The 27,553-nt window shown below is 38.0% G+C and overlaps 3 protein-coding genes across 6 annotated transcripts; 2 read left to right on the top strand and 1 right to left on the bottom strand.

Moving 5' to 3' along the window:
- Positions 1-3,155: 3,155 nt before the first annotated feature.
- On the top strand, positions 3,156-12,078 carry LOC111320925 (beta-2 adrenergic receptor-like). Its single transcript, XM_088763200.1, has 2 exons — positions 3,156-3,208; positions 6,237-12,078. Exon 2 carries the CDS (start codon positions 6,356-6,358, stop codon positions 7,265-7,267), a length of 912 nt encoding a protein of 303 aa, XP_088619326.1. The 5' UTR covers positions 3,156-3,208; positions 6,237-6,355; the 3' UTR covers positions 7,268-12,078.
- Positions 12,079-13,684: 1,606 nt separating this feature from the next.
- On the top strand, positions 13,685-17,470 carry LOC111320919 (uncharacterized). 2 transcript variants are annotated; one of them, XM_022923652.2, is made up of 3 exons: positions 13,685-13,851; positions 13,944-15,013; positions 16,647-17,470. In XM_022923652.2, the coding sequence occupies exons 1-3, from the start codon at positions 13,731-13,733 to the stop codon at positions 16,647-16,649; spliced, it is 1,194 nt and encodes a 397-aa protein (XP_022779387.1). In that variant the 5' UTR covers positions 13,685-13,730; the 3' UTR covers positions 16,650-17,470. The 2 variants fall into 2 exon arrangements, with proteins under 2 accessions (XP_022779387.1, XP_022779385.1); XM_022923650.2 differs by having other exon boundaries at positions 13,686-13,851; positions 13,944-17,470.
- Positions 17,471-17,850: 380 nt separating this feature from the next.
- LOC111320921 (putative G protein-coupled receptor No18) lies at positions 17,851-27,508 on the bottom strand. Of its 3 annotated transcripts, XM_088763105.1 has the most exons (6): positions 27,275-27,508; positions 25,947-26,324; positions 23,135-23,235; positions 22,612-22,744; positions 19,209-20,023; positions 17,851-18,777 (listed from the first exon to the last, which is right to left on the bottom strand). In XM_088763105.1, the coding sequence occupies exons 5-6, from the start codon at positions 19,979-19,981 to the stop codon at positions 18,459-18,461; spliced, it is 1,092 nt and encodes a 363-aa protein (XP_088619231.1). In that variant the 5' UTR covers positions 19,982-20,023; positions 22,612-22,744; positions 23,135-23,235; positions 25,947-26,324; positions 27,275-27,508; the 3' UTR covers positions 17,851-18,458. The 3 variants fall into 3 exon arrangements, with proteins under 3 accessions (XP_088619231.1, XP_088619236.1, XP_022779391.2); XM_088763110.1 differs by lacking the exon at positions 27,275-27,508 and having other exon boundaries at positions 25,947-26,450; XM_022923656.2 differs by lacking the exons at positions 22,612-22,744; positions 23,135-23,235.
- Positions 27,509-27,553: the final 45 nt, after the last annotated feature.

Raw genomic sequence — 27,553 nt, 5'->3', positions numbered from 1 at the left:
CTTGGAAGCAAAAAATGAAAAGATGAATGATAAATTATTTGGACAAAACAGCTTGAGCGAAAATAGAAATTACCACCATGAAACAGCAAAGACAAAGATCAAAATCAGTTCAGTAGTTATTCAATGTCCTCTGAACTGGTTCTTCTAAGACACCATTCAAGAAGAAAAAGTAGAAAATCTGGAAAATCTTAACATGGCACCAAGCCAGACAGATGAAAGGTAAGCCTAATTTAATTAAAAATTCACATCCTCAAGTGGATATCATGATCCGTAAGTAATCCAAAATGACAGTAAATCTGTAGATTTTATAACATTGAACGTCACTGCACCCAAGAGTTGGCGACGTCAACTCGAGTAGAAAGTGTAATTCTCGCACGTAGATGCTGTATTTTTTTCTTCGGGAAGGAAAAGACTTTGGTGTTCATACCAGCTTGGTGAGTATGCAAGACACTGTTGGAAGACATGCGTGTATCGGATAGCAAAAACTTTGAATCTAACTGAGGTTTCTTTGTCTACAACATTGCGTTCTAGGATTGTTTTTAGAGGCCACTGATTCACGGGTTTTTTAATCCTTGTTTTTTTAAAGTAATTTATTTAATTAAACTAATTCGGGATGTCGAACTGGAGAAAAAAGATGATAACGGGTTGTTTTATCTCCATTTGTTCTCCCCACCCGTCGGGCAAAATATTCTCGGCCTTAACGGGAGATGTAAATTTGCATGCATCTATGATTTAGCTATTCTTCATTTCAAATTTCGAAAATGGAGCGCCATTCAATACTGTAGCAATAGGTTCTGAATCCCACTGAATCAGACTTTGTTTCAGGACTCGTGCAGGCAGGAATGTTTATTTGTTTTAATTTTCCCTCATAACTCATCGACTTTGCATTTTCATTTAGCCTTCCGATGACGTCATCATCGATTAGTTTTGCCAATTATTTCTCTTTACTACATTACTAAAGTATAAAAAAAAGGCTCCAAGTGCTTCCTGATCTTGAATGACAGTTCGCACTTTCTTCGACTGAAAGGCAAACTTTGTTGAGCACCGGATTACTCTTATTTGTGAGGTTTCTCGAGATATCTTGGTATTTTATTGTAGTATTTATGTGTTCCTTTGTTTAACAACCGTCTTCGTGGTCTTTTATTTCCACGAAAGTTGAAAATTACTGAACTTCCAGGTGGTTTTGATTGCGGCCTTTCTCGCTCTAAGAATAGAGTGTCACATGGCCCTCTTGCTGTGTATTAAAATGACTTTTTACTCGGGCTTCCGTAGGAAAGCCCGACTCTAAAAATACAAGCCGTTCTTGGTCGCCAAAAGGGTTCTTGGTCGCCAAAAGGGGGGCCATGGTCCCAGGCGTTCCTTACTTAAACCGTGGAAACAAGGGATGAGAGTGCGACAACTTGTGTTGTCACGTGCTCGCTTTTCGTAAATAACATAATTTACAGAATGCTGTGTTTCGTGAAGACCGCTCATCTCGCATACAAACACTAAACAAATGAGCCATATGTAAAGTTCAAATTACGAAAATTCTGGCAAAACTGGAACAGCCGATGTAACAACAAACTATGATGCTGAGACGAAAACCTCACTGAAAAAATTAGAATGTTCGCGAGCACAACTTCGAAGGTGGCGCTAACAACAGCGAATTGGATTAGGATATTGACAGAAGCAACTTGAATAGCAAGGTTAAAGATTTAAGATCAGCTCTTCCGTTAAATATCCTGTTTCTGTTTTTGGTTTTTATTGGATTCAATTCTCGTAAAGTACGATTTGGTATTTCTTACATAACCACTATTATTATTATACAAGCGATCGTGAATGTTGGTTAATTTGCTCAGTCTTCGCATGGAGTTGTTAGTGCTTATAGAAGACATGATGATTACTATGATCTACTCGAAAAAGTTGTCAATATGACTAATGGACAGGAACATAATGATGTTACACTGTCAATAAAAGTACAACAATTCAGATCTCGGTATGCATAGTATGTAAAAAAAATAATAATCTTTATTTAGCAATAATTTCCATAAAATCCTCTACAATACAAAATATGAACAACGTAATAAACGATCGAAAATAACTCACTTTCGGCTCACATCTACTCCTTTTTTTTTTTTTAATGTCAAAGCGTCTGGAAAACTATAAATAACGGAGTCGAATCTGAACAGATTCAAAGTCTAATAATCTGATAAGTAAAAGCATATCTAAAACTATACAGAAAAGAGAAAGGTGAATGGCAAATCTAGAACCCTTTATACAAGGCTGCTAAAAATCATTAAACAATGTCAATGGCTCCCTAGTATGTATGTTATAATTGTACTCATGTTTTGTGCCAATGCTATAGCATTAAACGAAGCCCGAGTGAACGCTCCACGAGCGTCTAGTTATTATAGAAAGAGTGAGAGATGTGAAAACTTATTATTTTTCTATTTGGTTTTTGGTCGTAACACGAAAAGTTGCCCAAAGATGAATACGTTACTTGAAAATTTGCATTATTCAAGTAATTTCAAATGTTTAAAAAAGTTGTTAGCAATAAAAGTAAACGAAATTCTAAACCACATCTTCCATTGATATTTGAGGAATTTTGAATCAGTTACATTTCTGGTATTATTTGATTTTTGTAACCTTCCAAGCTTTTAATGCTCATCCGAATTGCATGTTGTAATTAAAAACTTGATTTTCGAAATGCAATTAGTTTGTTAAGATCTTTCTGACAGATGAGTGAACAACGAGAGAAAGATAAAACATCTTTCTTTTGAAAACTTGATGAAAAATTTCTCATTTCTTTACGACTGTTGTTGATCAGGCCAGTCTTATTAATTAGTGTTTTCCAATTTCAATGCAATATGAAAAGTCAGAACTAGATTGGATAAACTGGTACAATACCTTTGTCCAAATGAATGATCGGTTTTGTGTAAATGTTGTGTTGCCATGGTTTTTGTAGCTCATTACATGTGCTAACGGAAAATACAGGTAAAAATATTTGAATTTTCTTCTTTGAAAAATTGCAAACTGTCCATTTAACGTGACAAATTTCCTGACATACATGCTTAATTAATATTTTTTGTTTAATTACATTCTCATAAGTTATTGTTCTTGTGGAAACTTAAAAAGTGTCAAACGAAATGAATTCCGCATATGAGTTCACATGTCAGCCGGCCTTGAACAGTTTGACGACATGGTATAAGATTTCAAAGTTATGAGACCGGTAGGTAAAAATGAACCTAAAGGTTATAAAAGCAATACAAGAGTAATCGTTGAAATGTTAAAGGCCCTATGCTAAAAATTACATGACACAATCCAATTAGCGAGTAAACGCTTTCCCTGAAATCGTTAGAACGTTTTTTCCCCTTTCGATCGCTTTAGCATGACAAATCGAGTTTGCACAATCTGCTTGCAACATTTCCTGTTTAGTACCACTGATTTGAAACAAGTTTAGAACGTACACATAAAAGATATCTTACATGTCTAACTGGGCACGATACAAGTTTAGTATCTTGTACCTGCATAGATAAAATACGCCGACGAATCTTACATTTATGGAATACAATTAACTGCAAAACAATTAAAACGTTCAATTCGTCCAACTTTAATATTTTGTTCAGGTAACTTTACTTTAAACATTATTAAGTTGTCGATAATATGTAAAGCAGCTTTATTCAGGAATTCAAGCTCAAGATCAGCAAGGTGATAAGACTAAGACGTTTTGAGGAAAATATGTGAAATAGCTGAGAACTTACTGAGTTAATTTGAAGAAGAAATGAAGAAATGAAAAATAACTGTTAAAGGCGCTAATTTCATGGCAAAATCTTTCCGATTAAGGTACATATTCGGTGAAATTCCAATTAGGAATTACCTTCAAGCACGTGCCTGTGTACCAACCCGAGCATGGAAGCAGTTGTTTTTCAGGGTTCAATTCAACAGTAAACGTTCTTCTGCGGTTTTGTCGCAAATCGGAGATGGTGTCAACGGTAAATTGAATGTGGTTCTTCGGTGTTGACGAATTTTCCCTAAAAAATATAGTGTCCAACTGTTTGACTCGAACAGTTTGAGCGAAAAAGGGCGATTTATCCGAGATAGCATAAAGGCCTGGTGTAAGATAATTGTTCCAAATGAACGCTTTTTTCTTCGCGTTTGTTGAATTAATTCTACATAATGATGCTTTGGTATCACAAAAGGAGTAAAAAATGAACGGGAAGGTTAAACGAAGAATTACAAATTTCCTCGCTGTCAGCTGTTTGAGCTCTAAGTTCCTGTTTGCATGCTTTTAAGTTGCCAAGAACTCAGTCTCCTTTTTTTTCTCTTAGCTCGTAAAAAATTCGCTTTCTATATGTCCCGAACATCTGCCTTATTTTGTTCTTTTTCTCTCTATTCATCGTCTTGAAATCTGTTTCTTCATTTATTCCTTTTTTTCGGTTTTTACAATGATGGATGATCTTTCGGAACATGACGATTACAGAGTAGTTATTAAACAATTTCATGTCGGCTGTAATCCCACAAACAGCATGCACAACACAATTACCGGAATAAATTTCCGTTTAAAAATTGTCCTTGCATGTGAAGCCTAAGTAATTTGAGATTATTTTTATATGAAAGCCATTAACGATTACGGGATTTTCGGCTTTAGAATGGATTCAAATGCTTGTCAACTCAATGAATCATATTCCCTTCAGGTAAACGCCAGCCTCCCATGTGCACAGATCACTTCGATGAATTCAAGACAAATAGGAAAAGTAAGAATAACAGCTCAGCCGATGATTGATATCAACGCATTTCAATTCAGTCGAATACGATGAAAAGGTTATAAATAGTTGTTTTTCCTGCTGTAACTCACAGGAAACTTAAATTCGCCAAATTTAATTAAATTTTTTGTAAAAAGGGCGCTTTTCGAGTGAGTGTCGTAAAACCAAAACCAAGGCTGTTACGACGGCCAATCAAAAGAAAGGAAAATACTCGGAAGACCGAATGAGAATTTAAGGCAAGCAAACTGCCTCAGTAAAGCGCGGGAAAACGCGGGCGGTCAATTCGTTGTTGTAGTTAATTTGGAATTTGATTGGTTGATAAGGTGATGCGTTTTTTTGTGGACCAATCACAGAGCAAAGTAAAGCGAAACCATGGCAGTCCCGGATCTCAATTGAAAGTTGCTTTAATGCAGGCGTAGTCTTTTTAACATTTCTTGCTATCGAAATCAACTCCAGATTTAGATCGATCTGTTTTGCAACGATTTCAATAGAATTGTTTGGGGAGACTTATTTGGCCAGGATGTATGAGGGGAGAAGGTTTCTCTGCATCTCATCTTGCGACGAACTTTATCTTCTAAGGCTCATTTCAAACTGAGCACGGAATCTCTCCCTTGCCTTGCCAATTCACGCCAATTTGATTCTACTGCCATGGAGAAGCAGGAAATTTGGGTAACACTCTTTCATTTCCAACTGAGCAGGGAGCCTCTCGCGTCAATGCCAATCGCAATTTGATTCTACATCGACGGGGAAGCAAGAAATTTAACTCTCTTTCTTAATAACAAAAGCAAAACTTACCGCAGTTGAAAGCTTTCTCAAGGTTAAAAGGAATTGACAGTGATGAAAAGACTCTTGATTGCGTATAATCCTCTGCACTGAAACTGAAAGATAGTCGGTAATTTCACATCTACAGCCTGACACAACGTTACCACATTTAAAAAAAAACAATGGAATGAGATTGGAAAATTTTTAGAACATTGAATTCAAATTGCTCACACAAAAAAATACAAGCATACATTGGTGATAGCGTGCGAGACGGTTAGAGGACGAGTTAATGGCTTCGGAATGAATCTTCCGCCGGATTGTAAATAACCGCCTACAAACAAGTGAAATGTTAATTGAGGGTTTTATTGTATGCATTCATGAGTCCCAGCGTTCTCGGAAGAAACTCAATTTATTGGTGACAGATGTGATGTCGTGAGAGATTAAGGCTTTTAATCCAGCCTTGAGTGTTCTGCATTAAGTGCTTTTCTTGAAATGGTCTGACTTATAACATCACTTATAGACATTAAATATACTTTGAGGTCTTCTCTTACGCATTAATGTTTCTCTGCGAGTGAAATTTGGACGTCAGTTTGGTTAACTTGTCCATCATGGTCTCAGATTAAGACATTACGGGCGTTTTAAGGTTTTATATTACGTAGTAATGCGTGATGCACTTTTCCAATTGATTTGACAAAGGCAGAAAGCCCTTACTACCTTACATTTTGCCTACAGCGTCTCAAACTCACCGGTCGTATCCCGCAAGACAGATCAAATTGACAAAAAAGGCCACTGAAAGAAGAAAGGAGAAGAAAACCAGGATAAAAAAAAAGTATAGGAAAAGATAGCCGGATATGGCAAACGGTAACCGTTCAAATTCATCTTCAAACTCTCTGAGAGAATTTTCTGACGAATTTCGCATTGGAACTGCCACATTCACCATTGTTCTTATCTTGGCTACAGTATTTGGAAACGTTCTCGTCGTTGTCGCGTTTTCACGCTTCGCGCGGATCCGTACAGTGACAAACTACTTTGTTGTGTCATTAGCATGCACTGATCTCTGTGTGGCGTTATTCTCTATACCTGTATGGGTGGTATATCTCCTAACAGGACCCGTGTGGGTATTTGAGGAAGACTTGTCACGTGTTTGGACCATGGTGGACATTCTAATAGGTACCGCATCCATCATGAATTTAATGGCGATCAGTTTTGATCGGGTTCTTTCCATCGTAACGACCATGCGTTATTCTGTTATCATGACTTCACGGAGAGCGATCTTTATCATATGCTGCGCTTGGATCTATTCTTCATGCATGGCCACTGCAGGCTTCTTTATGTACGCTAAGCGCATTTTCAACCTCGTCGCTATAATCATGTGCTTCTGCGTTCCACTGCTGGTAATAATCACTGCATACTCAATTGTGCTGAAAGTGGCGCTATATCACGTGAAACAAATACACGCAACAACGCCTGTGCAGTACCCAAGGAGTCATTATAACTTTTTAAGGGAGCTCAAAGCTGCTAAGACATTGGGAGTTGTTGTTGGCGCGTTTGTGGTATGTTGGCTGCCATTTGTTGTGATAAACATAATTTACAGTTTATGCGAGCCAAAGCACTGTCCTGTTGTCAATCCACAAGTGATATTGGTGACCAAGTGGATGCATTATGGTAATTCAATGATAAATCCCATAATATACACTGCCAAGAACAATGATTTTAGAAAAGCTTTCAAGACTTTAATTTTCGCATCAAATGCTCTCCTTTAAGGTGAAGTACCGTAGTCACTAGCAAAAATCCAACAAACAAAAACGAAGGAGAAAAATAGTGACTCACAGAAAGCAATTGTCTTTTAAAGCTCTATCAGCTTTCGTTTACTTGTGTTCTCCACCTCATATCAGAACTGCCCCTAAATCATAGATGTTAAAAAAAATAGAAAAAAAAAACGTCGAATGGTTACGATGATTATGGAAAATTCATAGCAGTTTTAAAATGCGCAGCACTTCCATCAGTGGAAATTTAGTTCGCGCATGTTAGATTGAATTTGAAATTTGGAACCGCTAAAAATTGAAGGTAAGATGGCTCAACAAGTGTATGTATGCGCCTTGCCTGAGGAAATAGCAAATTTACGCGCAGACATTGTCTTCTGCAGACATTGTCTCTGGTTGATGTTCAGTCTGAATGAATTGCATGTGCAGAATAGTAATTGAAAGTGGCGGCTTAAAGGTGTCTTTTTTTTAAGTGATACAGACAAGATTTCGTATAGTCTCCTTCGCACGCAGCCGCTGTTTGGAATGTCACGCAACCTCCCACTGCAACATTTCTTTCGGGGAAGCGTTGCGTGACATCTAAAAAAAAACTTATGCGTAGGAGATAGTTTTCGAATTGATTCGAATTTTTCTCTGCATAAACTGACAAATCTGGCTTTAACTCTCCCGTTTACTGTTGATTTCTGCACCACGACGTTTTAATTCGAATTGTTTTGAGCGGTGTGATCTGCGATTTCACTTCAGCACCGAAATGACAAATAAGTCGTCCATTTCCTCTCTAACCCTCTTTGAAATAATTCCCCTGAACCACGTGGGTATTATGTATGAGCCTCTAATGCGATTTATTTTCTCAAGTGCTATAGTAAATGAATAAAGTTGTTACAGTACTCCCCTTGGAACCAAAACTGCAGCCTTCCAGAATTTCTGCTCAAAATCGAATGCTCAGTTCAAAATTCAAAATGGAGTCGCATAGCGGCCGATCTCAACACAATTATGAAAAGCGTCTTCAATGGAGTTAAAAACAATTCGGATTAAAACACTAACCTCTGTAAGATTTTCAGTAATGTTTCAAGTATTCTCTTGTGGTTGTTGCTTTGCTGGAAAAAATTCGGGCCTTTTCCAATTTGCAACCTAAGTTTTCAATGAAAACTTCTTAACGGCTTACGGTAATTTGCGAAACGAAACAAAACGAAACGAAACAAGGTTCGCAGACAATTTCTTTGGGCGCTCTGCTCCTGAAAATTGTCTTGCCAGATAAAGCAAAGACAAGCTTACAGACGCGGCAAGAAATTCAAGTATTCCCTCTCTTCGAAAACTGTTCTCGCTAGATGCCTTGTTTCGCAAAATACCAATAACGGCCGATTAGTAGGCGACGAAGCAAGGTTCGCTAACCATTTTTTTAGACGCTCTGCTTCTGAAATTATCTTGCGATAGAAAGCAAATGCAGCCTTAGAAATGACACGAAAAATTTGCCCTCTCTTCGAAATATATTGTTACGCAGCCATTTGCATTGCATACTATTTCCCGCCATTTGCAGTATTACGAACACCATCAAGAACAAAACAGTATCCTTTAATTGCATTATGTTGGTTGATCGTGTGTTATGTTGCGACACTTAAGGCACAATATATTGGTTAACATATTCAAGCGCCAAGAAAATCCTCAACACTAATAACACACTGATCGCAACGTAGATAGGGAACACCATAAAATCTGATACATGTGACTTAGAACGGAAGTGTCACGCATTCTCTCGCGTGAGAATGAATAGTAAATAATTGTACACTAGGACAAGAGAGAACAAGGGTCGCAAAATATAAATTGTTGAAACCTATCCACTGGACTAAGCCTCTGGCAAAAATTTAAAAAAATTTGTAGGTTTTAATAACAATATAAAAAATACATACGAACTGGTAGACATTCTACAGCAATGTCAAAGGGCAGATTTTTGTATTCCTCTTTGATACGAATTAGTCACCTATTTCCCTAACAAGATCTGTATCAAGATAATTTTCGGAAGCAGAGCGCCAGTAAATATAGTTTATTTGTCAGCGAATCGTGTTTCGTCGAGTACCAATCGGCCGCTATTAGTATTTTGCGAAACAAGGCATTTGCTTTATCTAATAAGATAATTTTCGGGAGCAGAGCGCCAAAAGAAGTTGACTGCGAACCTTGTTTCGTTTCGTTTCGTTTCGTTTCGTTTCGTTTCGTTTCGCAAAATACTATAAGCCGGCCGTTATTGGTATTTTGCGAAACAAGGCATCTAGCGAGAACAGTTTTCGAAGAGAGGGAATACTTGAATTTCTTGCCGTGTCTGTAAGCCTGTCTTTGCTTTATCTGGCAAGACAATTTTCGGGAGCAGAGCGCCTTAAGAAATTTTCTGCGAACCTTGTTTCGTTTCGTTTCGCAAATTACCGTAAACCCTTCTTAACTGGCCATGAGCAGCTGAACTTTTAAGAGCCAACTACACTGTATGTACGTATGATGCACGATCCTCGCAGTAGAGAGCGCTATTTATGCCATAGCGAAAATCAGACCTGAAAAAAATCAGGCCTGTACGGGATTCGAACCACTGACCTCTGCGATACTAGTGCAGCGCTCTACCAATCGAGCTAACAAGCCAACTGGGAGCAGGCCGTTAAGTTGATTCGTAATAAACCCGCGATGATAAATCAGATACAATGAATATATGAAGTTCATATATTTTGAACTGCGGTTGTAGATACGTATGATGCACGATCCTCGCAATAGAGAGCTGTACGTATCAGTAAGAAACTATTCTCTGTTAACCGACCATGGCCATATTTTTCGCTGGTATGTATTTAAAAAATTATTCAGGGCTGAAAACTTTATTAAGGGCATATCACTATGTACAGCAAAAAATAAAATGCAATGAAATCACACAATGTTGAGAACAAATTTACAATAAGCAATGAGATTTTTGCGTGACACCCCAGAAAACTGCCATGAAGGAGATAGATTTTGAATTGATTCGAATTTTTCTTTCAATAAACAAACGAAGCTGGCTTTAACTCTCTCTTTTTTTGTTAGTTTCGTCACCACGACGTTTTAATCCGAATTGTTTTAAGTCGTGAAATCTGGGATTTCACTATAACACCGAAATGATAAATAGGGCGTCCATTTCCTCTCTGACCTTCTTTGAAATAGTTCTCCTGAAATACGCGAGTATTATGTATGCAACTCCAATGTAATTTATTTCTTCAAATGCTATAATGGACGATTAAAAGTGTTGCAGTACCCTTTGGAACCAAAACTGCAGTCTTCCAGACTTTCTGCTCCAAATCTAATGCCCAGGTCGTAATTCAAGATGGACTCGCATAGCGGCCGATCTCAACAAACTTATCGCGTCTTCAATGAGGTTACAAACAAGTAGGATTAAAACACCAACCGCTGTAAGATGTTCAGAAAAGTTTCAAGACCTCTTTTGTGGTTGTTGCTTTGCTGGAAAAAATTCGGGCCTTTTCAAATTCGCAATCAAGGTTTTCAAAGAAAACTTCTTACGTGGTCACGAGCAGCTGTTGCATGAAGGAAAAATTAGGGGTGTCTATAGACTGCGGTGTCACTCTGTTAATCTTCCATTCCAAAAAGTGATCACAACAACTGAAATAACAAAGGATTTTCAAAAAAGTGGAAAGATCGACCCATTAAATAATCAATTTGACGAAATAACGAAGTTGTACAGTTGAGCCAAAACAACGAGCAGTCCTTCCTTTTCGGCGAAATCGTCGCTCGAGTTAAAAGAAATTCAGCGAAAAAAAATTAATGTTGGCCCCAATCAGATTTAACATCGATTTTTTTTCCGATAATTTTTTGTACTCGCGTGACGATGAAGTGGATCCGTGGTACAAGCATTCAGAAACTACTGCCTGTTAACCGACTATGGCTATTTTTTTTTAAGCAGGTATGTTCTTAGGAACATACAAAGGGCTGAAAAATTTATTAAGGACATATTTTTATGAGCAGAAAAAAAAATGCGATGGAATCACTCGATGTTGAAAAAAAATTTACAATAACAATTAAAATTTTTGATAGATTATATCATTCCTTCGAGAAACTGGCTTCTTATCCACCCATATTCTCTGAGGAATCGCATGATTGAATAAAATCACGCATTCTGATTGGTTAACGAAGCGAGGTCTTTAGCGTGGAATTGCGAGTTGAAAACGAAGCTAGGTGATTTTGTTTCGCATCTACGTATACATAACAACTATGAGTAATTCCTTTTTCTGTTTTTTTCCTTGTTTTTTTCAATTATGCGATTCAAGGAAAATCCATCACTTGACTCGTGAATTCCGCGTTAAATTGCACGCGAAAATCGATATCGCGCTCATCGCTTCGTGATTCGTGCGATATTGGTTTTCTCGTGCAATCTAACGCGGAATTCCCTCGTCAAGTAATGAATTTTCCTATAAAATCTACCACTTATCTTAACTCGCGCACGATTTGCTTTAGAGGGTGACTAGATGGAATAAGCTCTCGCTGAAACTGGGCCGGGAGTATCCCCTGATATTACTCATCTAAGATTTCCCAAATTTCAGACCACTCCTCCAATATAATGTAAGTCGGCATGTAAAATTTGATCAAAGATTTTGCGTTTGGTTGCTAATTTGGGCAATATTTATTCCATTTATATTCTATATTATTAAAATCTGGATCATTGAATAATGCGATTCAAGACTTTTTATTGGCTTAGCCATTATGGTATATGAGCCAATATACCATAATCTAATATCTGTACATTGTAATATCCGGTTTCTTCTTACAAAATAAAGTCGAGAAGATTTGTCTAATATCTTGGGGGCGTCTTTTTTTATTAATAAAACAATTATTCCACTCACGCTTGTTGGATATGAGATAATTATAGCCAACGAGGCGCTACGCGCCTCGTTGGCTATCTATCATCTCATATCCAACGCGCGCTCGTGGAATAATTGTTAAATAGTATTCTATATGGGTTACCAGCTGAACAAATAGCAAAATTACAACGGCTCCAGAATTCCGCAGCAAGAATTATTTTTAGGATTCCAAGGTTTTATCACATTTCACCAATTTTGCGTACCCTTCATTGGCTTCCAGTAGAATTTAGGATTCAATTTAAGATTATTACAATTACTTTTAAGGCGATGATGGACAAGCTCCAGTATATCTACAATAACTCATTAGCCAAAAGGAAGAAAAGAGATGCAATTTAACATCGTGTGCAATGGGAAGCATGCCTCAAACGCCAAGAACTTTAACTGAAAAGACATAAGGAGACCGCGCTTTTTTAGCTGCGGCACCTAAATTGTGGAATGGGTTACCATCACAAATACGAAATGAGCATGATTTTAATAGGTTCAAAGGATTACTAAGACCCATCTTTTTAGATTAGCTTTTTACTAGGACTATTTTTATACTATGTATATATTATATTTTTATAGATCCATTGCCTTTTTATAATATTTTTATTTATTCTGGATAACTTATTAATGTCGATAATTTAATTTCATACAATGCACATTTGATCATATGTTGTATGTATTTTGCGCAATATAAATATGAAAGTTGTTGTTTGGGCAATATTAAAAATCGGAAGTCTTCGAAGCATAAGAAATAGGAGGTTGGTTCGAAACCAACATTCTTATAGGAAAAAAGTACTAAATCTTCTTTTTATATCTCTCATTAGTTCTCTTCCTCGGCAAGGCTAGTTACAGTAGTTTAAATTTTATCTGACCTAATTTATTGCTTTGGTTTGTCACACAACGGTCTAAACAGTGTGACTGTAGGTTGCGTGACAATTGCAAGTTATGTTGTCTATATTGTATGTCTCAAAATTACGTATTGATTGTTCACAAGCTCGAAGAGCTTAAAGGAATTATTAAGGAATTATCTGAAAACATGTTTAGTGAACAGACCTGTCATGGTTTGCAATAGAAATTTATTTCTTCAAGAAGATTGATAGATGACAAATGAGTTATCCTTCCTTGTCGGTAACAAATAACCACTCCAGCAACGCCGCTTTTGATTGCTTTTGTTTTGAAAGGTTTCTTACTGGCTAATATATCTATGAGTTATCTTGTCATATGCTCCTCTGTATGCAAATACGCTGTTGTTTACAATGAATAGGAAAATAAGGCGAACTACAATAAAACCTTACGGTTTTCATTGACACAAACGTTGTTTTCGTAACACAAGTCGTGAATTTGGATTTTATATCTTGAATGATTTGCCAGTCCCATTTTTTTTTATCGATTCGAGTCAGTGAATTTTCAAACCAAATCAAATTCAAAACTACAATAGATATTTAGTGAATTACAGATTTAACTCCGAGACAGTCCTGCTTCTTAATTGGGTGACATCTGAACAGGTTATTGGCACATATGCTTCGCCGCCACCTTATATGGAAAACAACCTCGTGTTGACAATTTCGCTTCTTTCAAGCCTGTTTATCTTTGAGAAAGCCATGGCGGCTGCAAGCAATCGATTTGCAGAATTACCGCCCGAAGAAATACAGAGATTATTAGACAATGCTACAGCGAAGTCAACAGTGAAAGCCACAAAGTTTGGAATGAAAATATTTTACGGTGAGTTTTGGTTTTACCATAATTTGATACGTTGTACTACAAACGTTTGTCGAGCCGTCTCAAGTGACAACATTTATAATGTTTTGTTTCAGAATGGCAGGCGAGCCTTGGTGGCGCTAAATTCTCAAAACCGATTGAGGAAATGTCGAAAGAAGAGTTAAATGTCTGCTTGAGGTCCTTCTACACCTCAGCAAGAAAACAAGACGGCAATTATTACAAAGCGACTTCACTGAAATCCATTCGATCAGCAATTGACCGCCATCTTCGGTCGCCCCCACACAATAAGCCCTTCTCAGTCATCGCCGATGCGGCGTTTACAGAAGCAAACAAAGTCCTCGGCGCCTTCGTCAAAGACCTGAAATTATCTGGAAAAATAGAGGCTACTGTTCACAAGAAAGCTATGACAAGGGAACATGTTCAAAAGTTATTTAATAGCGGTCAACTCGGGCCAGCTGATAGCAAAAATCCGTCGCAGCTTCAGCGTACAGCATGGTTTTATGTGGGGCTGTATTTCGGTCGGCGGGGACGGGAAAAGCAACGTTTTCTGAAGCGAGACATGCTTGTTCATAGCGTGAGTGGTGAAGGAGTGGAATATTTTGAGCTTTACAGAAAAATGACGTATTCTTTACCATCTACCACCTCCGCCGACCCGGATGACGAAGTGGAATCTGATACAAAGATGTTTGCGGTACCTGGATCCGAGAGATGTCCAGTAAAAACGCTGAAAAATTACCTAGCACGTCTGAATCCTGCCTCTGACGTGCTGTTTCAAAGGCCCAAAGATAGCCACAGCGTAAGGTTTAACCCCAAAGACACCGTCTGGTATTCGCCCTCACCTATCGGGAAGACATTTCTAAGCTGCTTCTTAAAAGAGATGAGCAAACGAGCTGGAATTGTGCCACATCTCACCAACCACTGTTTAAGAGCGACCTCAGTCGCTGTTTTATCGCACGGAAATTTGCACAGCCTGGGGCCTACTGTAGCATCGTCAACTATTGAAGTAGAGCAACGCAAATCTTCGATGCTGAGCAGTTTTGTAACTGCCGGCCAAGCTCCGCAGCTATGCCACACAACCCCTGGCCGTGATGCTGATCAAAGAGTCATAGGCACAATGGTGGAAATTCAACAAGCACATCAACCCAGTGGAGAGATAGTTTTTCAGGTTCGTAAATTTCCAGTTTTAATAAAGGACAATCAATCCGTTGCTGTGGCAAATGTTCCCGCCGAAAGCAATTTGGCGCAGACTGCGAGAACAACCCCCGCAATACTCCCTAAACCAGTTTAAGTATATTTACAATAAATATGAAAATCAGATTTTCATATAAATAGCAAAAATTTTCTGGTAGTTCTGGAGGTTTTTCTGAACTTGTTACTGTAATCTTTTTTTTTTTTTCTTTTAACCTTGAAACGATGGGAAGAGGTGAGGGTTTTCAGCAAATAGGTTTGCATGCACACTCTTTCACGTGGTAATCTTAGCCATCAAAGGAAACCATTTGAGGTTTTTTAGAATGTATCACACAGGTAAATAGCCCTTTTCACACAAGCTGATTGGCTACTTCGGACGTGATTGGCAAGTACTATTCACTTCCGAGCAGCCGAAAAGACAGAATCGCCCACGAGTAGTTTGATTTCCGACTATTTTTCGGTCAATCGAGAGGAAAAAAAAACTATTTTTGGTTTATGTGTGGTATACCCTAAAACAATTATTCATCTCAATGGAGGCGAATAATTATAAGTTCTTATTAACCGAGCGGGAGCTCTGTATGGGAGAATCTTGACCTAGGTCGCCGGTACAGACCGAACGCAGTGAGGTCTGCACCAGCGACCGAGGTCAAGATTCTCCCATACAGACCGACCAAGCTCGGTTAATAAGATGTTTATTATATGGCTGTGTCTTATATGCCAATTTTTGTATTCTTTGTACCTTTGTTTTCTAGACCGGTCTAGATGCCGGTCTAGATGGGAAAATCTTGACCGCTTTCAATATTAATTTCAGCCAATCAAATTCGTGAATTCGGTAGTTCCCAGTCCTTGTGAGACACAGCCATATAATAATGAAGGATATTTACCTCACCCCTTCGCGGCTCGGTCAAAATTTACCTCTGCCAGCGTGAATAATTGTTAAGAATAGGTTAGGTGAAAGAGCTTCTTGATGAAGAGCTAGGTCGAATGGAATTTCGATACGGGAAAATGTTTAAATAGGATCTAAGCATATTATCATGTATATCTACATAAGACTGGACCTTCAAGACTTGGTATACCCTTCAAAAGTTGGCCATTCATAAATATTGTAGAATTTGCATAGAGGCAGTAATTTCAGTTCAAATGGTCCACCTTAAAGAGGGTCTGATTGGGGTAATGGCTTTACGGCTAAAGGTTGAAATTGTTGCCATTTTTACGGCTAGTGGTTAACTTCCTTCCATCGTGATTAAAAGAAAAATGTAACGGTGAATTTTTTTTTTTTTTCGCGATTGACAGTTAAAATTTGGAATTTTTGACGCCCAGTGGCTATATTTTTAGCCGTTTTACGGCAGTCGGATAACTCTACTGAGACGCTCTTTTTAGCACCATGTTTGCGTTCTTGGGGAGTTGCGTCGAAAGCAAAGAAATTATCTAAAGTTTTAAGTCGTTTTCTCCTTCATAGACATAATTATTCTCTGTTCGGTTATCTATGAAATACTTGTCCGTCCAGTTATATTCACATGATATCATTACTTAACAAAGTGTGCATATTTTCCTTTTTGGCTTAAACCTTTCCACCGTAAGAGTGATCAGCATGTAATTTCTCCTTACAGTAAAACAGCTGAATCGTTCGTTGAGGTCATGGGAATACAAGAAATGATCGCCAGTGACACAAAATCTCCTTGTTAGTACCAAAGGAAATGTGTGGAGAAAGTATAGAGAATATGCATACTGATGTTAGTGGGGGTGAAAGGGTTCGTCGTTGCTGTGTTGCTATTAATAGGGAATTTAAGCAAACCACGACAGCGACGGCAACGAGAACGTGGAAAACGATAGATCTAACTGGCAGAACAATAGCCTAGCACTTACGTTTTAAAACTTTGAACATTTCTTAGCCGTCCTTTACAAAACAACAACGTGAAATCCCCAAAATTTGCGTCGTCTGCGAACCGGAACCGCGGCGGCAAATTATTTTAATTTACATTTGGAACTCAACGCTACTTTTATGCATTTAGTTGATTTTGAGGTCTGGCGCCCTATGAAACGGTAAACACCTGCAGCCATTTTCGAAATTGTAACTAAAAGTAGAAACTCATTTTTTAATCGACGTCTTGCGTGGCGTTGCCGTCCTGACTGCTTAAGTTCCCTAATGGTCGGGATTATACGTTTTATTCAAAAGTTATACATTTAACCAACAATTTACTCCGTAAATATACGGACCTTTTATCCACTTTTCGATGTTGGTGTAGACATTGCCTGTACGTTTAACATTATCCTACCATTTCCATTTATATGTATGCTAGTATTAGGTACAGTGTTCAGTGTTTATCATTTTTTCGTTTATATTTATCTAATACTTGTGCAACTTGGCAAAAAGTTGGAATAATTTAATGTATATTTTCATGATTAAATTAAAGAAGAAATTTCAGTTGTCGTATTGTAAATGACACTGTTTGCTTTCGGGCTTTGTTGAGAATCTCAATTATTACGTCTACTCAGTGGCGGCGAATTGTCCGTCAGAAAAGTAATGGGGGCGGAGAATGGGAATTTTGGAAGATACAAACATTTTTTTCCAATAAACTATTTTTTGTTTTTGCTTTTTCCCAACACCCAGACCTCCTCCTCTCTCTTTCCTCTTCACCTTTCGAATGGTTCATCCTCGCGGAGGTGAAAATGAAATGCGGTTAAAGGTTTGAAACCCGGATTTGCATTTCATCGTGTAGTCTGATTGTCCAGTTGAGGATAGATCTGAAAAGGACTGTTGTCGATGACAGTAAATAGAGACCTTTAGCAAACCACGACGGCGACGGCAACAAGGAAATGGCAAAACAAAAGATCTAATGAGCAGAACAGTAATACAGCACGTGCGTTTTAAAACTTTGCACCTTTCTTAGTCGTCCTCTGCAAGACTACAACTTGAAAACACCAAACTGAAACTTTGCGTGGCCAGTGAACGAAAACCACGAGAATAAATTAAGTTTCTATTTAGAACACAAAGCGGCTCACATACTTTATGCCGAAGTTAAGGTGTACCGCTGTTAGAGACGATTACCACATCCAGTCAATCGCGAAATGCTCACTGAAAATATGAATTGATTTTTAAATCGAGGTTTTCTTCAGCTAATAAAGTCCCTTATAAATTCTCGACAACTTGAAAGACTAAATCAACAATCTAAAGTCACGTGTTTTTTTCAAATGCGACGTCAAAACTTCCATGGCATCCATTATAATATGATTCAAAACAAAGTACTTTATTTTTTTTTCTATCATAGCATGTCAATCGGCACTTTTTTCCCCTCTTCTTTTGTATTCAACTAAATCATTCTAACCAGCGCATTTCGTGAAGTTTCCTTATTCATATTTTGGGTTCTCATGGCTTATGTTAAAGTACTATGTTGGATGTCTATGTCTTTCGGACAAAAGTTTCACACGCTTGTCTTTGTACTTTTGTCCGGGCAATTACACAGTTCCGTAGTTACAGAGTTCCTTTTTTCTTTAGTGGATGACCTGCTTTTCAGAGATGTCAAACCCCAACTTCTGATGCTGGATAGTTGCCTATCGATTTCTGACCTTGTCACGGGCTGTGCCTTTCCCGTCACGCTAGAGTATGTTGCGCTGAAGAGATGTCTAAAGGCAGTCTTGAACTGCTTGTTCATTAGACCGTAGATAATTGGGTTGAGAACTGAATTAAAGTAATGAAGCGCTTTCGCCACCATTACAGCTTCCATTTGAATCGGACATGCGCTGAAATCAAAGGGAGTGAGAGTCATTACATGGTCTGTCACGCATTGTTTTGTTGAGGACGTACATTACGTTACAACTCATCGTCAGTCACTTTTTATCGCCGGAACGGAAGTCGGAGGATCTCGGTCCCCTCATGACGCTCTGTAATATTCTTATGAACAACCGCCTTATTGAAAGTTAATTGAGTCATTTTTCTGGAGTTCCCCTTTCATACTCGATCGACAACAAATGACCCCCTCCCCCCCTGAAAACCATGAAATCTCCCTCTTTACCAAATCCTCCCCCTGCCAGGCGAGAAATAATGACTGGCCTCTTAACTGAGAGTAAGGAGAGTGGAATGCGGTGGTCGTAAGTTCGATTCCCCATAGGGGCTTAGAATTTGCGAGGAGGAATTATGTATTATCATGGAGTTCACAAATCACAAAACTTACCGACAGAGAGCGTTAAAGAAATTCAGAAAGAAGAATGGGAACCAACAAAGCACAAAAGCCCCCATTACCACCCCCAGCGTCTTAGCGGCCTTCAGCTCCTTTGGTAGGCAGAACTTTTTGGTTTTTTCTCCAATCTTTAGCAGCATTTTCTTCGCCTGTGTACGAGAAACTCTGAAAATCATAATGTAGGCGTAACTCATGATTAACACAGGCGCAACAAAACAGAGCGAAAACGCTGTCAATTGGTATGCGGTTGAGAATGACATATCCCAGGTGATCAGTTTGATGATGGTCATGGTTAGCGCAAAGGACCACGCTGCACAAATCGCTACACGTGTCTTGGGCGTGGTCACAATGCTGTGGTAGGTCAGCGGAGAAGAGATACAGATGTAGCGCTCAATGCTGATAAGTAGAAGATGTGAGATGGAAGCCACACTGCATAAGATGTCCATCGACTGCCAGATCTTCTTCAGCCACAAGGAGTAAATCCAGGGTCGTCCTGTTAAGAGATACGCTGCCCAAACCGGCATGGAAAACATCGCGACTAGGATGTCCGTCACTGCTAGGGACACCACGAGGTAATTGGTCACGTTGCGCAACTTCCGGAAAGAGACAAACGCCCGGATGACGAGTGAGTTCCCGAGAAGAGTAAGAATTATGATGACAATCAGTAAAAATGTGGATATGAATCTCACAGTGAAGTCAAATGGTTGCATTTCCGCCCTGTGGATTATTGTGGAGTTTATGGTTGTGGCTACCGTCGGGTTTGCCATGGCTGTGATCCTCTAACAAAGGGTGTACAAACTCCAACAAGTCTGAAATTGAAGTTTGACAAAAATGAGACAAAATTCCATTTGTAGTCCCTGCTTCTGAGTTAGTGACAACTTCATGATACTGAAGTAAGAACAGCTCAGCCATTTTTACTAGCGACCACAAATGGTAGACTCGACTCTTAAAGGACTTCGGTACAGATGCTAAACTTTAAGGTTGCCGAAGTGAGATTAAAGCCCGATCGAATACTATTTTTTTTTTGTCTGTAGACGCAGATATAATCAATACAAAAAATATCTCTTTCTTCGACTGGTGTTAATCCTTTAACTCCCTCGAGTGACCGAGACAGAATTTCCCCTAACATTATCCATACAAAATCAAGCAGGCAAGTGATGAGAATTAAAAAAAACAATCCAGTAGGGTTTTTTTCGCCGAAATTACGTCGTATGGTGGAGATTAATAGTAAGGCAGACAGTGCGCGACGCGGTTAAAAGCCGAAACGTACACTATTTTAAAATCAGTGAATTTCTGTATTGACCAGTTTCCTTTTGACGTTCATAACTAATCGCAAAAAAACAAAAAAAAAAATCGAATAAATTAAACAGAAAAGCAGGGAAAAAAGTTAAAAATATGCTTTTGGCAAAACATAAAAAAAAACATACGAATTTCATTTGATTAAGATATTGGTATTTTCCTCCAACGGATCACGTCCTTATTTGAGGCAGCGAGCGCCTCAACTGTTTCCGAATTCAACCATTATTTGGAGTTTATTTATATATTCATAAATACATAGCAGTTAAAAAACTGAATTGCGTATTTACTCACATAATACAGATTTTAAAATTAAACTAATTTAGATATTAACTACTTAGTTATTAAAAAACGTTCAATCGGCTAATAAAAGGAAAGCTAAAATGAGTTCGCTTTAAGACATGAGGAAATAATAAAACTATTCTTAAAACGAATGGTTTTGAAGCGTTGTACATTAAAAGGTCGCGCACGCCTTAACAAGTAGGTAGTTTCATGTGTTGCTGGTATTAACTTTTGAAGACGGTGATTGTTGTCATCTACAATTTTGTCGAAAAGTGACTCACATATTTCGTCATGATGGATGACTAATTCTTTAAATTTCATAATATCCAGGGCCTCATGATAGCTATGACCAGTACAGATAATGGACATTGCTCTCTTCTGTACGTGTTCTAATTCTCGCATTAAATATTTAGGCAAACTATAGTGAAAAACCGGTACTGCATAGTCCATGATTGATCTAATACAACTAGAATAAAAGAGCCCTCGATCAGTACGAGCAACCTTGGCTCTCTTAAGTTGAATCAAGAAATATAATCTCTTAGAGGCTTTTTTAACGATTTCATTAATATGGGTATTCCAGGTCAAATTATTGGAGATATCAAGACCCAAAAGCTTACATTTTCTACCACTTCTAAAGCATCGCCATTGATGAGAATGGGCACAAATTCTTGCTGGAACTTTGAAAAGGTGTCCTCTGCATCATTGTGTAATTTAGTATTACTAAAAGTATTAAGTACCGAACTTCCGTAAAATCAACATTGAATACACATTCGATTGACACGACGTGATTTACAGAAAAGATATGAGCTTCGCAACTTGATACTTACGTTTTGGAGGAAAAATGCTTTCTTCGTGTTTTGAATTTACATCAGTTGTTACCGTCACATGTCAGTATGTAAATATTTGCTAAACGCTATCTCTCCTGTATTTGCTCAAAACTAGTGTTACGCATTCATTCTTCAAACTCCTGGACTGAACAATGGGTTTCAAACGCTGCTTTCACGCAGAGCACTGATTTCCGTGACATTCATCGTATTTACATACACGAAATGTGAATTACTTCGTGAAATAGATTGATTTGAAAGATCTAACTTTTCGTGTTTTTTTTTTCTAGAAATTAGAGGAAGTTTTATCACGAATTGTAAACATCAGATGACACCATTCACATGAAAGGGTAAATAGTTTATCATGTTCATTGTGCCGGCGCTTTTGTGTTTCCTCTCTCAGTTTAGCCGGCGGCCTATTCACGATCTTTATTTGAATGAAACTATTTTCTTTGGTGGAAAAAAAAGGCAACAGTCATCTTGCATACATCGACTTGGGTTCATGCCTTTACTTGAAAATCATTTTAAATTCATCTTGGACGACCACGTAACATTTTCAGTTTTTTTGGTGCTAATGTATACCTGAGAGTAAAGCATTGCTGGAAGCTTGCCGAAAATTTGTAAAGCAAGCATTGTGCATGCACGAAAGAGTATGATGAATAATGTATTATCACAGGGGAATATCAACTGATTCTCTTGAATTTTCCAGTTTTTCGATGTAACTCGCGGCTTTTTTCTGTAGACCTGTGTCTGATTCCTAACGAAATGACGGCGTTGCAGTTTTAGTCCAGGCCATGATGGTTCAAAACATCTTACTTTTTCTTAAGTGTTAAAATTAAGGCAAGAGATTTGTGGTGACCTATCTCTTTTCAAGATATCTGCGCTCCTAACATATCACAACAAAGTTTTCTTTTCGTTCGTTTTGTTCACGAGCTAGGGTGACTGAACCAGTATCGTTCGTTGATGGGGAGTAAACACATGCTATGCAAACTTACCTAAAACCTGGATCGTTTCTGGATTTCAATTATTCTAGTAGAATCTGTCTGGATAATCAAAGAGTGTCGTGGCACTTTTTATCTGGTTTTACGCGGTCCTCACTAAAACCATTGCGGTGCTGAATTGAATGTCCTGCAAATTTCCCCAAATGAGCTCTTAAAAACCAATTTCAAATCATTACACATGCATGTCACGTATAAACCGCAGCTAAATTTCTTCAGGGTTTTCCGGCTGTCAAAAGCACCAAAAACTATTAATTTTTATCGATATACGTCAGTCTTGCAAACTTTGAAGGGGGCCATTTTAACTTCAAACGATTTTTAATTGGCTTTGATGTGAAATTGCTGTGCATGGGGAATTCTAATTGCAAATTGACGTAACACCATAATGTACTTTGATGAAGGATTCTATTTCAGTCATTTGGTACACTACGAAATAACCATTGACAGTAACTTTTATAATTTGTATGCACATATTGGTTGGACCACTTGCGGCTCTGGAGAAATCATTTTAGTTAGTTACCTGAAAGCCAGCAATCGACATCTTAGTTGTGGAGGCTGTTCTGTTTAGTCTGTGGTGTAGTTCGATCAATAATGATACAGCCAGCTTTTTCTCCTTTGCGTCTAAAACATACACCAAATACGGAGGAACTACAAGGTTTATCATGATCCATCTGTTACATATTACCAATGAAAGTGTTATTGACAATGTTTAATTTATGCTTCGGTAGCAAAAAATCTAAAATAATTTGGCAAGTTTAATCTTCAAAATGAGGAATCTTAAGAGCGGGAATATTTAAAATGGAGAATCTGAAAAAGTGGGATTCTTTAAAATGGATAACTTAGGTGTTTACTTTCAAGGGAAAGGGAATAGCAAGTTGAAATGTCTCTGTTTAATCCATTAATGTTATACGACTAATCAGACAAGCTGCCAGATTCTGGACTTCGAGCAGACGACTCGTGCAGTAATTGCATTGATATTGAAAGCGTTCTTCTTATCCTTTTCACCGGTTTATAACGGAAAACGCTGTTCAGTCATAATTGCTAACAGAGCCTTATCCTTTAGATTGTTCAAAAAAGATAAATGTCGAGTGCTACTGCCATCCACCAAAAACAAAATTATCACGCGTCGAGCAAACTTCAACCCTGAGGCGGGATTTCCACCAGCACGTAGTAGTTTCACTTGCGTCACCAGTAATGATTCACTTACACATATTGGTCGATTACATTTCACGCTTAAAAGATTCCCCTGTTAATAAAGATTCCAGCTGCTAAAGATTCCAGCTTCTAAAGATTCCCGCTTCTAAGGATTCCTGCTTTTAAAGATTCCCCTTGTTAAAGATTCCCCATGTTAAAGACTCCCCGAGTTAAAGATTCCCCGTTTTAAAGATTCCCGCTTTTACACATAAAGCTCTAGCCCTTAAAGATTTCCCCATTTTAAGATTTCCGCTTTTATAGATTCCCCAAATGTAAACACTCCCGATTTTAAAACCGATTCTAAAGATTCCCTATTTTAAAGAGTCCCGCTTTTAAAGATTCCCGCTTTTAAAGAATTCCCCATTTTAAAGATTTTTTCCCATTTCCCGTTCTTCCTTTCCTGTTCCTCTGTTCCCTGTTCTTTATTTTAAGGATAGCCATGTACAAACTATGACACAAACTATGACACAAACTAATTCGCACACTCAGCCACTCGAGAAAGAAAAAGAAAGAAAAAAAAAAAAGAAGAAACTTGCTCACTGTCTAAGGACAAAAATTTATTTGCTAACTTAAGAGGTGTGAATGACAATCGCTATGTAGTTCAAAACGCTAGAATTTATTGACTGAGTACTCTTAATTCAAAATCCATACGCAAACGATACGGTACGTCCGATAATAACCTTTATTTTTTTTCGGCTAGATTTTTAATGAATTCTAAAGTATAACTTTGGTTTAAAGACTGTAAAATCAACTAAAAGTAAATTGGCGCTTTCTGGCACGAATTAGGAAATGGAAGTTGTCTAGTCAGTTGCTGCAATCTGTTTGTTGAAGTTTTCTGCAATCATTTTCGTATAGCATCGGAAATTATCAGGAGGCTACCAATGAGGCGCTAATTAACTGAGGTTGTTTGTTTCTAATCAAGGAAAAACAAGACACCTCTCTTTCTGAGCAAGTGTTTTTTTTTTTTAACTCAAGGCGTTTTGTGATGCGAATCACACGATTTGCAGCTTCTTTTTGAGTGAAAACGAAGAAACGAAAGTATTAGTGAAGATCATGGCATACATTTTACAGTATTTCGTATCGTTTTCGTAGTTTTTGTCATTTAGTGTTCTGAGTCGTAAGTGGTAATTGAGAAGGATAAAAGCAATTGTTGTTTAGGCAGACTATAACTTCTTGTTTCCATTTCGTGGCAAAACGAAATTATTCATTTTTCAAAGCAATACAATCGCCAAACAATGCGTTTGAGAAAACAACTTTAATTTCCGGCAAAGTATAACTTATTTTGGTGCCGCTTAAGTTTCAAGTTACCGATTCAAATTTTTAATAATAAACTCAAGGGAATACGACATTACTTCGTTTGAACGAGTCGGTGCTATTCCTCCAACAGCTCCAATTTTACACAATCATATTTATTTATTCGGTTCTTAGCGTCTTTTTCAATGTTGCCCATTAATTTTGCAGAGGAGATCTCAATGATACATTGTATGTTACGATTTTCGTGTTGTTTTTTCTGAGTGCACCTGCAATGCAGCTTCGCTGATTTGCCTCAGCTTGAAATATTCCTCGGCTTCCTTGATAAATTCTCAATTCATTTAGCTTGCCTGCCTTTAATTTCCTCTTGAAACTTAACTGCAATAAGCTACAAAATTCTTAGCCGTCCGTTCATTCATAAGTTAAGTTATGCTAGAGTCTTACACTGTTTTCAGACTCTTTGTTCTCGACTTCAGTTTCAGCTTATCACTTAAGGCTCTCCGAAGGTAAACGTCGTGAAGATAAACATGAAAGGACCAACTCAGATTCCTTTTTCCCCAAACATCCAGCCCGTTAGCCGGCGAGGAATCTTTTGTCTCCATTTCGCTCTTGACAAAAAGGTAAAACCACTGCTTGAAATCATAAAAAGATATCCTGAATCTTCAGATCCAATTTACATAATGTCTTTGACTGTTTCGAGAGTGTGTCGATTTATCAGTCGTTCGATTAATTAAGTTTATGCAGTCGGCTATCGTTTTCGCGCCGAATCTGAGTCGCCGTGAATTCTTTTGCCTGGTTAAAACAATTGTTTCCCCCTACTAATTTTTGCCATTTCAGGCAATAGAGCGGGTTGACTCAAAAACAACTTAAATATTCTCCTGACTTACCTGAAATATATTTTAATCAGCGCTGTGTTTTGTTGTTGGCGGTGCAGTAAGTCAACTGATTAAATGGTTTACTGGGCCAACTTTGATGGCTTTCAAGGGATCAGATGAGTTCGTCCTTGTTCTGAGCGCCGACTGTTTACGCAGACTGTGGGGCAATTTTGACACCTGCGTTTAACCCAACGACGAAACAGCTTGAGGGAAATGATTCTTTGTTTCTGCGGGACTTTTACGGTTTGTTTTTTATTTCTAAAAGAGCTTCCAACTGCGACCTTCACTCGGCCATTTGAAGTTTTCGAGCGAAACTCGTTTAAGGTGAAACAGGTGCAAAGTTTGTTTCTGATGAACGATGATTGTCGGCCCACAACTTGACGTGCCTTTCTGAGCAAAAAAAATTTACATAACAGTTTCATTTAATCCAAGCAGGATCTAAGCCTTTCTTCTATATATTTTTTTTCTACAATTAGATGAGACCAAGACGACATAAAACAACTGAATTTTTCACTAAATTTGCGATGCTTTACCTAACTCGAAACGAATTCGTGGTGGTTTTTTAATTTCATAAAGTTTTAGATTAAATTTTTGATTTAGGTCCGGATAAGGTTCGTGGCAAAATTTATCTTTTCAAATGATGTTTTTATCAGTTTTTCAAACAACCAAAGTGATAGGGAGTCAGTCCAGTGTAATTATCAAACAAAAATAAATTCAAAACCTCTTTAAATCGTTTCTGCTGTGTCATTTTTGCAGAAATTAACTCAGTGTATCTGTAAAGTATTTTCTAATGGTTTTCTCTTGGAAAACTCAAACAAATTAATATCACGGTTTAAGGCTCATGTCATTTCTTTCTCTTGATCTGCTCTGAAAGTAGTTAGAGTGTGATCTTCTGTTATTATTTTGTTCGGCTTTTCGTTTTAGTCAAATCTCCTTTTTAATCATATCCTTTCTTCAAACATTTTAAATTCGAACCGCACCATTTTCCAGAGCTGTCGTCAGATGTCGATGATCTTTGAAACCCGCACCCGTTTTAGCGGTTCACTAGCCGTTTTTAAAACGAAGGAATAGTAGATAAATTATCAGCTTGCCTTCTTTCAATAAGAGATTCCTGTGTAATAAGAAAAGCTAGTGTGCAAGCGTCAATGAAGTACAGAAAATGTGCAATTTTCAGATCAACTTAGGTGAGTTAAAACAGAGATAAAGAAAATAATAACTAAAAGAAACTTGTTTGTGCAGCTGGCGGTTTTCGCGGGCGCTCGAAGGTAAAATGTCCCCGAGCAGATAAACCCACGAAAGGCATTGGGAGAAATGATGTGACTATATTCTTGGCCACTTACTCAAAAGGACCGATTCGGCAACGGCTTTTTGGACTCGCACGACGAACTTTTCCGAAAAGGAGGAACTGCTCATAATCTAATATATGGAAAGCAGTGATAAACTGCTAAACCAAGTTAATCCCAAAGACGCGTTGGTTTACCACGCATTACAGTTTTTTGTGTTGTAGTTTAAGTGACGGCTTTTAGTTTTTGGTGCCACAAGCCAGTAGCACTTTAGGCCTGATGTGGTTGATAGTCAGTGGTGGGTGGTCGTCAATGGCGTGCGTTGACGCCAAGGCC

Source organism: Stylophora pistillata, chromosome 1 (assembly GCF_964205215.1).
Source record: "Stylophora pistillata chromosome 1, jaStyPist1.2, whole genome shotgun sequence".
NCBI lineage: Eukaryota > Metazoa > Cnidaria > Anthozoa > Scleractinia > Pocilloporidae > Stylophora > Stylophora pistillata.
This window is presented reverse-complemented; position numbering and strand designations above follow the sequence as displayed.